This window comes from Hypanus sabinus, chromosome 23 (genome assembly GCF_030144855.1).
Source record: "Hypanus sabinus isolate sHypSab1 chromosome 23, sHypSab1.hap1, whole genome shotgun sequence".
Classification (NCBI taxonomy): domain Eukaryota; kingdom Metazoa; phylum Chordata; class Chondrichthyes; order Myliobatiformes; family Dasyatidae; genus Hypanus; species Hypanus sabinus.
The window spans coordinates 30,681,658-30,696,140 of record NC_082728.1 but is presented as its reverse complement, the minus strand read 5'-3'; the positions used below and the strand labels follow the sequence as shown (position 1 = coordinate 30,696,140).

The window sequence follows — 14,483 nt, the reverse complement described above, 5'->3', positions numbered from 1 at the left end:
GGAGAGATTAGAGATGTAAAAAAAATTCCATTGAGAAGATTGCATCAAAATTGCTGCATCTTAAGTAAGTTTCCCCTTTGTCCTTGTTTTTATAAGCTTCCTTCTCCTAATAAATTAAGTTTATCAATATTGTTGAACACTTCTATAATTCTCAATCCTACCTACCATCAGATAATGATCAAGTGCCATCTTAAAAATGCTAATGGATTCCAAGCATATTCCCCATATTTCCACCATCTTGTGAAGGAGGAAAATATATATTCCTAGTATTGCTCAAGCACAAAAACAATTTGCATTGCTCCCTAGGACAAGCTATTAGAATAGAACTTTGACAGATAGTTGAAAAATAAAAGCAAAATTTTGAGAATTGAAAGGCTATTTGAAATAGCCTGCTTATGCAGTGGTTTGTGGAACTCAAATAGTTCTTTTTCTCTGGACACATCTGTTTCCCTAATTCTGTTGAGTTTTCATCACATTTACTGATTTACTGTCCCTATTCCTACTTCCTTTTCAAAGACATTGTGTTCTACTTGCTCCTTTTTACTTTTTTTGTAAATTTTTTTGATTGCTGCAACCTGGCTAACCCCACAGCCTTTAACAGCAGTCACCCCTATTTACAAAAAATAGATCACAAAACGAGAATTCTTATGGATAATTTAGAATTGTCATATTTAGTAGATGCAAATGAGGTTTGTGATTTGTAATTATCTGAATGATATCCACCAGATACTCACTTGTCTTGGATTCCCAGTACTGCCCTGAGCACTAGTCTTGGATCACCTAGTACTATCCTGAGTTCACCGTTTTAATTTTTGGTCTGTTGAGTAAACTGTCTTCAAGTGTTAAGACAATCAAAGTAATTTGTTAAAGTTGCTGTTCCTCAAAATGAACAAAGGGCAATAGAAAAGATCTGTTGGAAATGACTGCCTAGACGTTCATCCCTGCTTGATAGAACTTGATGAGAATTGGATCTGTACTGCAACATCATGCTCTTGTTTCATATAATTGCCTTACTTTGGAATGAAGCACATCAATGGCATTTCCAAGTCAGTTCACTTCAGATCTTTGAGTGCACACCAGGATCTGCCAGTTTGTACATCTGACATGATCAACTGTGTCAGTTGCACATCAAATTACAAAACCTCCTTGCCATGATTCTCTTGGAGTCATGCAGGAGAAATTAGACCAAGTTGTTATGAATTCCATCCTGGACATGAGATTACCGCAACACAGAAACAGACCAAGTCCTACTCCTGAAAGCCCCATACATACCTGTAATCCTACGGTGCTCCATCCATCTATTAATATCAACCCTAATTATTTGCCATTCACTCCCTCCATTCCCATTCAGTCCTGTAATCAGCCTTATAGTGTACAGGCCCCAATTCTCCTTGTAGTTGTGACTGCACAATTCTCTTGGCATGGAGCAGGTGTTCCCGTCCTGGGCTCCATGGACCCCTTGCTTAATAGTATTAGTCAATGGCATAAAAAAGGTTGGGAACCCTTGGCCTAGAGCAGTGGTTCCCAACAGGGGGGTAATTTGATTTTTAAGGAGGGTAATTCGAGAATGAGTTATTAACAGTGAATTTTTTTCTAGTAAGTCTGCGTGAGTATGAGTGTGTGTGCGAGTTAGTACATATATGTATATACAGTATGCATACATAAAAATACTTGTGTGTATGTACATGTGTAATTGCGTATGTAATGTATATATAGTGTATCACCATCATTACAACCATCAAATGGCTTTCATAATTAAATTAATGAATTGACTGATGTAGGAAGGAACGAATGAATAAGTCCAAACGCGTAAGAAACTCGTACGAGGTCGCGCCAATGCTGCTTTTTGCAGTAGCTTTCGGTTCTTGGTGGTGTGAAGGTGTGTACATTGCATCATCTCTTTTAAACGGTGTATCTGTCTTTGTATGCTGAAGAAATGAATCAACATTGTTTTATTTATTTATTATTATTATTATTATTTTAATATCACTTAATGTTCTTTTTTTTACAATTTCTTAGTAATTTCTTCCTCAGAACTTTAACAGTCCTTTGGTTCTTTTATTTTTCTCTTTCATGAATGCCATGTTCTTTGGAAGCTTGTTTAAACCAAGTTAATGGTCTTTTAGGCTTCCTCCAGGTGAATAGGAGTTCACTTTCTGAATAATAAGAATTATATATCACCACAGGGGGCATCAGGATTTTAGAGGTATTTAGGTGGGGCATGGCCAAAAAAAGGTTGGGAACCACTGGCCTAGAGTCTACACCCACATAGGCCATGGCATGATATCCCCCTACTGCCCCACCAAATCCATAAATCAATCTTTCCAGCCCTCTGATTGGATGAGTGTCAATGATCCTGCAAGGTCACAGGTGAAAACCCTGAACTCAACTGACTGCAAATTCCGATTCCTCTGATTGCAAGCTCGGATAGAATTGATGGTTTTGTAGCCAAGTTTACAGATAATACAAAGATAGGTGGAGTGTTGAAGAGGAAGGGAGTTTGCAAATTAGGAGAATGGCAAAGAAGTGGATGATAGAATACAGCATAGAAAAATAGATGGGCATGAACTTCAGTAAAAAGAATAAAACCATTGACCATTTTCTAAACAGGGAATGAATTGCAAAAATGCAAAGGTCTAGGGGGTCGGTGCAGGATTTCTGAAAGGTTAACTTTAGGTTGAGTCAGCAGTAAGGAAGGTGACTGCAATATTAGCATTAATTTCAAGAAAACTGGAATATAAAAGTAAGGATGTAATGCTGAGGTTTTATAAGGCGTAGTCAGATAACATTTGAAGTACTGTAAGCAGTTTTGGGCCCCATATCTAAGAAAGGATGTGCTGGCATTGAAGAGGGTCCAGAGGAGGTTTACAAGAATGATCCTGGAAATGTAATGGTTAATATATGAGGAGTGTTTGATGATACTGGACTTGTACTTGCTGGTGTTTAGAAGAATGAGGGGAGGATATCATTATAACTACTGAAAATTGAAAGGCCTAGATAGAGCAGCTGTTTCCAATTGCGGCTCAAGCTAAGACCAGAGGGCATAACCTCAGAATAGAAGAACATCCCTTAAGAACAGAGATAAGGAGGAATTTCTTTAGCCAGAGGATGGTGAATCTGTGAAATTTATTGCCACAGACAGCAGTGGAGCCCAAGTCATTGGGTATATTTGAAGCGGACATTGATAGGTACTTGATTAATAAGGGAATCAAAGTTTAAGAGGAGGAGGCTGAGAATGGGGTTCAGACCATAAAGACATCAGTCATGATCGAATGGTGGAGCAGACTCCATGGGCTGAATGGCTTAATTCTGGTCCTGTGTCTTATGGTCCACAATTTATTTAATTTAACGGTATGTGTATACTTACTGTAATTAACATATTTTTCTCTCTATTATCATATATTGCATTGTAATGCTGCCAAAATGTTAACAAATTTCACCACATATGCCATTTATTTAAACCTGATTCTGACTCTGGTTTTATGGTTCTCCTGCTGCTCACACACCTCAGCCAGTTATAGAGTCAAACAGGACAGAAGGCGCCCTTTGGCCCAAATGATCAATACCAACTCTTTCTCTCATGCTCTGGCCATTTTCTTGACTGTCATCCATGGCTACAAATGGTAATGTGACCATTGCTCCACTCTTTCTCAGCCTTAGGAGATTCATTTTTGTGGCTGAGAAGTTATATTATGCAAGGAGGGTTTACAATGATGGACCTCCAACACAATCTGTCATTGAAACATTGTTGTTTTGACTACCAGACATGCCCTTGTGAGTGCACTGAAGTTACTAGACCTGTATATTTGAGCTGCAGCGTGATGCACTCCGTCTCGTCAACTTGGTTTCACTGAAATCAATGCGCTGTTATGTCTGCTTGTGCATCGAACAGTACAGAGAAAAAATGAATTTACTGGTGATAGAATCATTTTGTACTGGTCCTGTACTATCCGATAGAATGCTAGCTCGCTCTTATTCAGTAGACTCAAAGATGAAAACCAAATACTTTTGGAGGTGTCAAATGTCAGTGCTCAAAACTGAGGCAAAAAAAAAGTGATGAAGTGTTTTGAAAAAGGAAGCAGATGAAAATGCTGTACAAAACAACAAAGTACATAAAAGCTAGGCCTTTATTTACACTAATGTGGATGCCATACAGTCTGTACAATATTATCTGTTATATAGGGTATCAGACTTATTTTTGATTTGACAAATAAACAACAATTGGCTTTGTGAAAGTTGAGAGGCGAAGAGCAAAGAACACCCTTTCAACCCATCGATATTCTCAGATTATCTTACACCATGTAACATAAAGCACAAGACTAGACATCCAAAATGATTTTTTTATATGAAATCGCCTAGGGAATACAAATTACTTTCCTTTGAGAAGAGCACACTGAGCATAGATTCAGCACAAAAAAAGACATCCACTCATTGTCCCTGAGCACCAGCAGTGTCTTCTCTTTCATTGCATTTTAATGTTCTTGAGGAATTGTGTATTGTCTTTTATATTGGTCACATTATAATGCCATGAGAAAGGATAATCTAATGACAGAAATAAGACCCTAACAATTATTTCATTCTCCTTTACACTTCCGTGCTTGAAATGACATTAAACAATCTCAAATGGGAGCAGAATTATCATTATCCCCTACTCGGCCTCACCAGTGTAGACGAAAGGAAAGTTTTTGGCACCAACTTGGCTGCAGGAGCTGCCAGGAGGATGTTCAATGACATTCAGCCACATTAGGAGCTCCGCTCCAGATTTATTGTCTGAGTTTACTCCCATAGCCTACATCTCTCTCTCAAGGGTGCCCACTAGACAGTGGAGCTATTTACCCATAGCTGGGCATCTGGTTCATGAGCACCAGGGTGTGTCCACACACCAGTAGGCCTGCATGCTATGTATGCAGGAGCCAGACCTTCTCCCTGTCTTCTATATTTAAGACTGAGTCCAAAAGGAGTTCAGTTTCCATGTGTCGCCATCGAGGAGGCACTATATGAGGCTTGCTGTTGGAAAGGCTATGTACTGGTGCGGAGAGACTTACACGTTCAGCCCCCCTTTTCGCAAGACTGCTAGCCAGCAGCGGAAGTTGAAAGTGAGACTGACAAGCACTGCCCACTACACTGCCAAACTAGATATGTCACAACAACCATTTTGACACCTGGTGTAATATTTGAGTAAAAAATATAAACATCTAGTGGTAATTGTAGGTTTTTTGGGGAGGAGATATGATAGAAACTAATCTTAAGTGATATAAGATTTTCTGAATGATCAGCGCTCCTTCCTGTTATGGACAATATTAGACACAAATCTAGAAACTTTACTGTATCCAAATTCAATCCTCCTTTACTCCAAAACACAGTTGTACCTGGGGCTAGAGTCTTTGGCATTACTCAGTAAGTATTGAACATTTTCAGGACAAAGGCCAGATTTGAGGGGATTGGAATTGCCAGCAGCCATCGCTGGAAAAGATAACTTGGACTGAGAATTGGAAGGAGAATATAGTAATGCTGGAAAGGATGATTGGTGGCCATTGATTGGTGGAAGGAATCATGACTGGAACTGTAGGCTGTGATTGGGTAAGTTACGGGAGGATTATTTGGAACCTTCATTGATAATTGGGTATGCATGGATCAGAAATCAGGTTGTTAGGTCTGGTCATTAATGAACCAAGAATGATTCAGTAGTACAAGGAGGGGTGTGGTCATTTGGCCAGATGGATAAGAAGCAAATAAATGAATAACCAACAGGGATCTCACTCTGATGCTGTGTTTGAAACACCTAGTTGTTCAGGAGTGCAATGACTATTGCTGGGAAATGTAGTCTAAAACCCCTCGAACACACCAAAAGAAATGATGCTCAAGGAAAGAAATTGTTCTATGTGCCTTGTTGCAGAAATCATATTAGGTGACTCGTGTTTGAAAATGTTTCACTGAATTTCAAGATTGAAATCAAACATTACTGAAGCTGTTGCCATCATGTTTTACTCCACAAAAGATTGATTTTTAATTTCATTGGAGAAAACTGTTGACTGTTTAAATTTCTGTGCTATTACATTGTGATGTCGATTACCATTTGTTTCCCAAAAAAAAATTACTTGACACATTTATAAATAAATAAATGAGGTTAGCAAACAACACCCTTAACCTTTCTTGGGAATGTAAACTGATAACTTCATCACACAAGGCCTATAGAAGCATTACAGTGGATTGCATACAGTAAACTGGATGGTCATAACAGGATGTAAGGATTGCAAAACAGGAGTAATTATACTCATGTGACCCGGCATGTGCAGAATAAGTTCATGGGGCCTGCTCGTTATTAGGATTACATCTTCCATCCAGCATGAAGGCTTTTGTTAAATAGCTTATTGGCTCAGAAAGGGGTAGAATGCTGTGAAGAAACATCAGTAAAAGCCATTCTGTACCTTTTAAAGAGGAGGTGGATTGTTTTGCAATCTGATGTTCAAGCTGATTGATACTTGGCCAACAGTTTCATGCCATGACCTCAAGTAAATTGGCTCCATAGTTTACAGACAATGTACTAAAGTCCCTGGTCGATCAGTAGTGAACTGCTGTTACTTTTCAATCAGAAAACAATGAGAAGATTGATCTGTGGCTTCCAATACCACAAATCAAGACTCTGGATGTGGTATAGAAAGGTGCACAATGGCCTTGCACGTGATCTGGGTCAATGAGTACATGCCAAGTCCCACATCAGCATCCTCAAACACTAATCAATGAAACATTCATATCTATTTACTTATGCTTATAAACGTGAGATTATGGAAATGTTTACACACATTCATTCCATAATGTTTCCCTTCAAGAGCTGTCAGACATAAATAACTTTGACTGATATTTGAATTAAATAAACGTCAGTGAAGAAGAATTCATGCCACAGAGATTATTGGTATTTTGTAGATGTCCTTCATAGAGGCCACTGTTAAATGGCTTCACATCACTGCAGATCTGGCACAATGAAAAACATGGCCATGCACATTTAAAAGAGATTAACTTTTTTTGGTGATAAAATAGATTTTGCTCTAATCTGATCTCCAAGTGTGAATCATCAGCCTTTCCTTTCTGCAAAGACTTCAAATATATGTACAATGGAGGTCCTCCTATCACTGCTGGTCTTTTAGTTTACAGTAACTTCCAGATTACTTCCTTTAGCACCAATTATCCTTTTGCCTTTTTTGAACCTGTTTTCTTTCTTCCAAAAGGATTTTTCCACCACAAGCCTAGCACCACCCCTGTCCACCCTTGTCCATCCCTTTCATTCTATTAAATGTGTCATATTTGAGTAGGAGGTGAGGTGTGGTGCAATTGTTGCGGACAGAAGCCACCCACTACCTGTCGGTGTATGTACAATTTCCTTTCCCAATCTCCCTCTCTGGCAGAAGAGCTCGTTTGTCTTTGATGCTTGTACAGATAATTCACTGCGGTGTTGTGATTTGATCTTCAGCACATTCTGTCTGAGTGTGTCAGCTTTTAAAACTGAGTGGAGAAAAGAGCAGAGGAAAGGAGTGAGGGAAGGGTTGGGGTGGGAATGGGAGTGGAGTGCTAATTCAATAAGAATAGTGGAGTGAATTCTGAGGGGGAGAGTATGCCCATGTATTTGAAAGAGACAGGTGGTGCTGTGACAAATGGTGTTGAATTTGCACTGCAAACTTTTGCAATACCTTATTAAATGCTTTATTACAGCCAAGATGAAATTTTGTTGGAACTGGACATGGTTGGCTGTGCTGTGATGTTATTGAATCATTATTCATGTCACTACCATATCCGGTTTGCTAACCAACAGATCAGATAAGAATGCACATTATTTTAAGAATAAATGGACATTACTGTAATAGTTTATTGATTTTAATTGGTCATTACATGTGGGATGGACAAAAGTGACATGCTGATCAAACTGGGTGCTGTTTGCCTAATAATGAGATTATTTAAAATTCCTGATGAAGCATGTAAACAAAAACACTCAACACATTAATATAATCATGAGGCAAAGAGGCAACATAATTAATTATGATTTGAATTTGGACTTTAATTAGCATGTGGAATCAAATTTCTGTTCACTATGGTTGCAGATACGATGATACTCAGGCCAGAATTCTGACAGTGAAACTAAATGATTCCAAGACGATCTTTCTTGTTGCACGAAACCTGTGGCTCTCAGATCTCATGCATAGATTAGATCCAATTGCTGATCCATGTTATTAATCAAGCTCTTGCTGTAAAACTTTACCTCAAATGGTTCAACTCTTATTAGAATGTGTAGAAGTACAGCACAAGAAAGGGCCATTTGGCCCACAGTGCTGTGTGGAACTCATGAAATTAGTAATCACATGCTTGTCCTTATGTCCACACAATGACCATATCCTTCCATATGCAGCATATTCACGTACCTACCCAAGAAGCTCTTGAAATTCTCTATCAGGTTTGCCGCGACCATTATCCCAGGCAGCAGATTCCAGGCACCCATCGCTCTGTATAAAACAAAACTTGCCCTTTGAATTTACCCCTTTGATGCACCATCAATAACTCACTCTGAGACGTAAAGGCCAGATATCGGCGTTTATTGACTGGAAGACATCTATCCTATAATATGGCAACCAGAATTGAATGCACTACTCCAGATGTAGCCTAACTTGGTTTTACAAAACTACATATTTGTGTAACATTTCTATCTTTACAGATTTTGGTCCACCTGGGTTTCCTGACAGAGGAAGCAGGAGATGTTTTCAGTCCTATTGTATCGAAGGGTGGTCCATTGGGCGAGCTGGTTCAGTGGGCTGACATCTTGGCCACGCTCTATGTGTTGGGCCACAGCCTGAAAATATCAGCCACCTTAAGGGAGCTCCAGAGGTATTGTGACTTCAATCACTTCAATACAAAACGTTTGTGTGTGCGTGTGTGTGTGCGTGCGTGCGCACGCGTACATTGAGGACCACTGACATCCTTGGGCGGTGCGTTTGTTATTTGTGACTGATGAGTCCAATCTAGGCAAAGGAAGTGCCTCCTACACGTGGGGCATGTGTGTGCAGGTTCTGTAGTTAAGGTGCCTGTAACTTATACTTTCTGTTGATGTTGTTTCCCAGTTGCTTTAGCATTGTGTTTTTCTTCATCTTTGATGGCTGTTATTCAGAAGGCCGAGCCACTATCAGCAATTCAAGGCTGCATGCTCCCTAGAAGTGTGATCGACCTCAAGGGCCTAGAGTGAAGTCTTGAGTGTGTCCTTAAATTGTTGAAGGACAAATACAAATGGTTTCAATACAAAATGTACTCTTTTATGTTAATGGGATCTTCTCGTTGTGCAGGATATATGTACTTCAGATACTGAGTATGTGAAATTGAAAACTTGTAAATGGCCAATATGTCAGGCAAACATCAATGAAGATATTCTCACCATTGTCTCCACTGTGCCAACCTTTACCCAACTGCTAGAAATCCATTCGCAGATCGAGACATCAAAACTAGTACAAAGCTCATAGTACCTGTTGACAATGGTGATTGCTGTAATCCAATATGTTTCTGAAAAGTTGCCTGCCAGGAATATCAAAACACTGGAGAGTCACAGAGTCAGAGATGCTATCCAGAAACATTCCCTTCAACTTAATGAGCCAATGTCAGTCCTCAAGCACTCGCTCACACTAATGCCATTTCATTATTTTCCCCATATCCTTCTCATCCTCATCGGATTCTGCTACTTACCTACACATTCAGGGTAATTTACAATGGTCAATCAACCTACCAAACAACACTCCTTTGGGAGTGTGAGGTCATAGGGAGAACGTGTAAATTCCACACAGAGAGCAGTAGATGTCAGGATAAAACATGGGCCATTGAAGCTGCTAGGTATACATTCCCCAGTGGTACCACTGTGCCATTATCACCAGTGTTATCTGCACAGAATCCATGAAATCCATTGGCAATATAAGTGAATCAATGGCAGCATCCTCTCCTTGGCTAACTTTTCCAACACTGAGGCAACAATTAAATTCAGAGTCTCAGTCCATTGCATGTCCCGGACAGCAAACCTCTGAAGTAGACACCTTACTCCAGGCCCCATGAAGGCAAGAGATTACCATGTAGACATTAAATGATTTAAATGTACTGTTAAAACTTTGTTGAAATAATATAACATTCCCATCAACTTCTGGAAATATTCTTGGCCCATAAAGTGAAGAAAGGGTTTTTGGATTGGCATTGAGAACCTCGTGTACACAGAACTGCAGGATAAATAGCAAAGGCATGCACCACCTCACAAGCTACCCATTTTTCCACCTTTGCCTCACCTGTGGCAGTCTATAAATCCAGCAGCAGCAAGTCATCCTTAACTCTTAGTAAAAAAGAGTGTTCATAGACATGAAACTGCTTGAAATCTCGAGACACATACACACACACATACACACACACACACACACTCACACACACACACACTCACACACACACACACTCACACACACACACACTCACACACACACTCACACTCACACTCACACTCACACTCACACTCACACTCACACTCACACTCACACTCACACTCACACTCACACTCACACTCACACTCACACTCACACACCACCACCACCCCCTTCTGTCCCCTTCCTTTCCAGTGCTGATGAAAGGTCTCAGCATGAAACATTGACTGTTTATTTCCTTCCTGATTTGCTGAGTTCCTCCACCATTGTGTGTGTGTTAGAAAAAAATGCTGTTTTTTTTCCTTTCTATCTGCAAGTTTACCTGCTGAATCTGTCCAGCATTTTCAGATAATATTTTGTCTCTGTTGGTTCCATGATTGAGAAATATTGAATAAATAAAATACTTATTCCATCTTTACGCTTTTTATATCAGAAAATGTGTTTATAATTTTATGATTTATTTAATTTACGATTTTTGACAGACTTCTTTAATGAAAACTGTTTATGTTGGTCATGTATGGTAATATTTTAATTATATAGTTATTCTTTTAAGATCTCTGCAGCACTGACAAAACCATATTTATTACAAGTCCCTAATTGCCCTGAAGATGGTGGTGAGAAGCAGGCTTGAATAGTTGCAGTCCTTCTGATGATTGTACTCCCACAGTGTTGCTGGGGAGGGAGGACTGCGTGTCACTGAGCAACCAGTGATAGATTTCCAAATCAGGATGGCATGCAGCCTGGAGGGTGGGGGTTGGAACTGGAGGTTGTAATGTAACCCCTGCACCGTATTGTTGTCCTTTTCAGTGGTAAGTGGTGCAGGCTTTGAAGATGTTGTCAGAATCACCTGGGCAAATAACTTCAGTGTATTCTCTTGAATGTCCACACTGCTGCCATTGGGTCCAGGTAGTGGAGGAAATGAATGTTTTGTTTAGAAGACGGGATGCATTCATGTTGACTGCATTGTCTTAGATTACTTTGACCTTCTTGAGAGATTTTGGAGCTGTACTCATCCCAACAAGTAGAGAGTATTCAGTCACACTCCAGATCTGTGTGTTATAGATGGTGAAATAGTTTGAGGAGTCAGGAGACAAGTCATTCACTGCAAGATATCCAGACTCTGACCTGATCTGGCAGCCAAAGTATTTATGTAACTGATCCAGTTAAGTTATTGGTCAGTAATAATCCTTGGTATGTTGCCAGTGAAAGATTCAGTAATCGTAATGCCTTTGAATGTCAAAGGTAAATGATTGAGGATGTTCATTGTCAAGCAATCCCATGAGACAAAGTTTGGGAATACAACAAAGATATTTGGCAAAGGTATTTGTGATAGAAAAAAAGTAAGTAGAAGTATTATGTATTATAAATTAATTTACTATGTACTTTTGCAAGTTTAGCTACTTAACTCAATTTGACTTGCCCCATCAGAGTCTGCATTTTAGGAATGGACCAGTATTCTTTTTTTTGCATGGATTTGTTAACTGCATCTTACATGAAGAATAGGTATATATTACGTTGTCTTGGAATTTGACAAGCATGATGAATGCCTGAATAAGCAAAGAGGAAATAGAGCATCAAATTAATGAATGTTCTACGTTTAAATCTGCTTATATGTATACTGGGGTACTAGTTCTCTTCAAAACCAAATAAATTTATCATGTAATTTGCTGGACATGTAGATTAAGGAAATGTTAATTAGTTTTTCTTCATCCAAATAACATCAGCCAGGTGTACTAGATTAACCTGCCTTAGTTACCTTCAACTCCATTGATTTATATAAAAATATATATAAATCAACATTTCAAATTTAAAGTTCAAAATTCAAAGAACATTTATATATCAAACTATGTATACTATAAACAACCTTGAGATTTGTCTCCTTACAGGCAGCCTCAAAACAAAGAAACCCAATGGAACCCATTAAAAAAAGATGGTCAAACAACCAATGTGCAGGGGAAAAAACAAATCATACAAACAATAAAAGTAAGCAAGTAACCTTCAGAACTGATGTTCACAAAAGTGAGTCCACGGCCATAAAGCCAGTTTTCACAGCAACTGATTCAGGAGCCCGAAGTTGCAGGCCACAGCCTATGTTTAGCACAGAGGCAAGTAGACAGTGCGGGTCAGCGAGCTGAACCAGGCTGTCCTTCGCCTCTGGCCTCAATGCCCTGGCCTTTTCAATCTGGCTCAGTGTTTAAGCCAGGCAAACCTAGGGTGTTTCCTCATTCTTGGGCCCAAGCCTCCACCTTGGTTCTGCTGCATCAAGTCTCCTCCAAATCCGCTGCAGTAATGGCCAGACATTGGGTCATTCCCCACTCTGCCTTGACTCAGCCTGTACTGCCACGCTGCCAACGTCCTGCACCTTTGAGACTTCTGTTCACTCTGCAAAAATGGCAGGTCATACAATTCGTATTTGCCATCTCATGTTATCCCAGAAGTGAGTATCAAGTTAGAAGTGGAGTAACTGAGATTATCCATCTTATGTTTTTCTAAAGCAAATGTGTGAACAACAGGCCATTGAGTGAAAAACCAAAACATCAATTATGTTTTATCACACTAAACCAGAATGGAGTCTAGTGGGGAAAATATAGATGAGAAATTGGTACACTAAATCATCCGTGCATTAAGTTCTAATGCCAAATCAGGGCACCCTAAAAAAAATCGAACACTTTGAAAGAATCACTGAAACCTTTCCTGCAGTTGCCAATGGGGCCATACTCACTTTGACACAGCTGCCAACACTTGTGTATTGATCACAGACAGGCCTTTTTAGAAACATAATCCCCATGGCAACCCTATAGCAGCAGTCCTCATGACGGCTGTCTTGGATGAAATAAGAACTGTGGGGGAGGGGGAAAGAGGTGCACACACACACACACACACACACACACACACACACACACACACACACACACACACACACACACACACACACACACACACACACACACACACACACACACACACCCTCCAAAGACAGGGTAATTAAAAATAAACCTAGTATCTTTCATCTATTTACTTCCAGCTAAAATATCTGGAATAGGAATAGGAGGGAGGGCATCCATATAGGAAATGAGCTTTCACACCTGCAAAGCTGAACCATGGGTACCACAGCAGGGCAAACCATTTCATAAGTTGAGTGTGAGCTACTCGGTACACTCCCTAGCAATTGTAATTACTGAATCTTGTTTGATTTGATCAATTGCAGACACCCACATTGCCATCTGTGCTGCTGCATCACAATAAAAGGTATTTTGGCTGGAGCTCACAAGTGCAAATATTTTGTGTCTTGTCTTTGCAGGGCATCAGGAGAGGCTGCTTGTTTTACTCTCTTTAGAAGGGGAGATCATAGAGCAAGAGGGGTCTCTCAGAGAAGGGAAGGGGTGGTGTAATAATCATTGCTCTGGGCACTACCCAGAGACTGGCACCGTGACAGATGAGCACATTACATTAGAAGGATATGTACCACCAGGGAGCGAGTGAGTTGTCAGCTGCCATTAGCCTTGTGCAATCTGGTCTGGGGTTGCCAGAGGGGAGATGTAGCCTGCTATACAGCCACAGAGGATTCAAATGAGGGCTGTTATTTGTTTGCCTTTATCTCACATCTGATAGTGGTGTACATTTCAGACCACATGAAGGAAATAGCAAGGGTTTGTCATCTTGATGCCAGGAGACAGGATCTCTTTAAAGGCCATGAACATACATTTCTTGGATTTGGAGCAGTTCCATCATGAGGTATTCACTGGGGCACAGACTACAGATTCTGTGGAGTGCTTTTGCTGCTTTGATGCAGTCACAGCCTATTCCTGGTGGTGCTCTGATCTCTGTCACACAGCCCGTTACTCTCGTTGAACAGTGGCATCCCATTTATCAGCAATCCGCCACTCTCGTTGAGTGAAAGGATCTTCCCATGAGCTTCTTGTAGTTCTACAAGCACACAGTGCTACTGTATTTCAACAACCAGATGTTCTCCACAAAGCGGCTCAGGGAGGGGGGAGATACTGCACATCGATGCCAAACTCTGTTGCATGATCAGCAGAATGTCGCTCCTCAACA

At 40.1% G+C, this 14,483-nt stretch overlaps 1 protein-coding gene across 1 annotated transcript in view; it reads left to right on the top strand.

The window, feature by feature from the left end:
- Positions 1 to 14,483, top strand: part of LOC132380092 (alpha-1,6-mannosylglycoprotein 6-beta-N-acetylglucosaminyltransferase B-like) — a 919,103-nt gene that overhangs the window by 590,628 nt on the left and 313,992 nt on the right. The window contains exon 8 of the mRNA XM_059948641.1: positions 8,702 to 8,871. Coding sequence (XP_059804624.1) covers positions 8,702 to 8,871 — 170 coding nt within the window. The remainder of the gene's footprint in view (positions 1 to 8,701; positions 8,872 to 14,483) is intronic.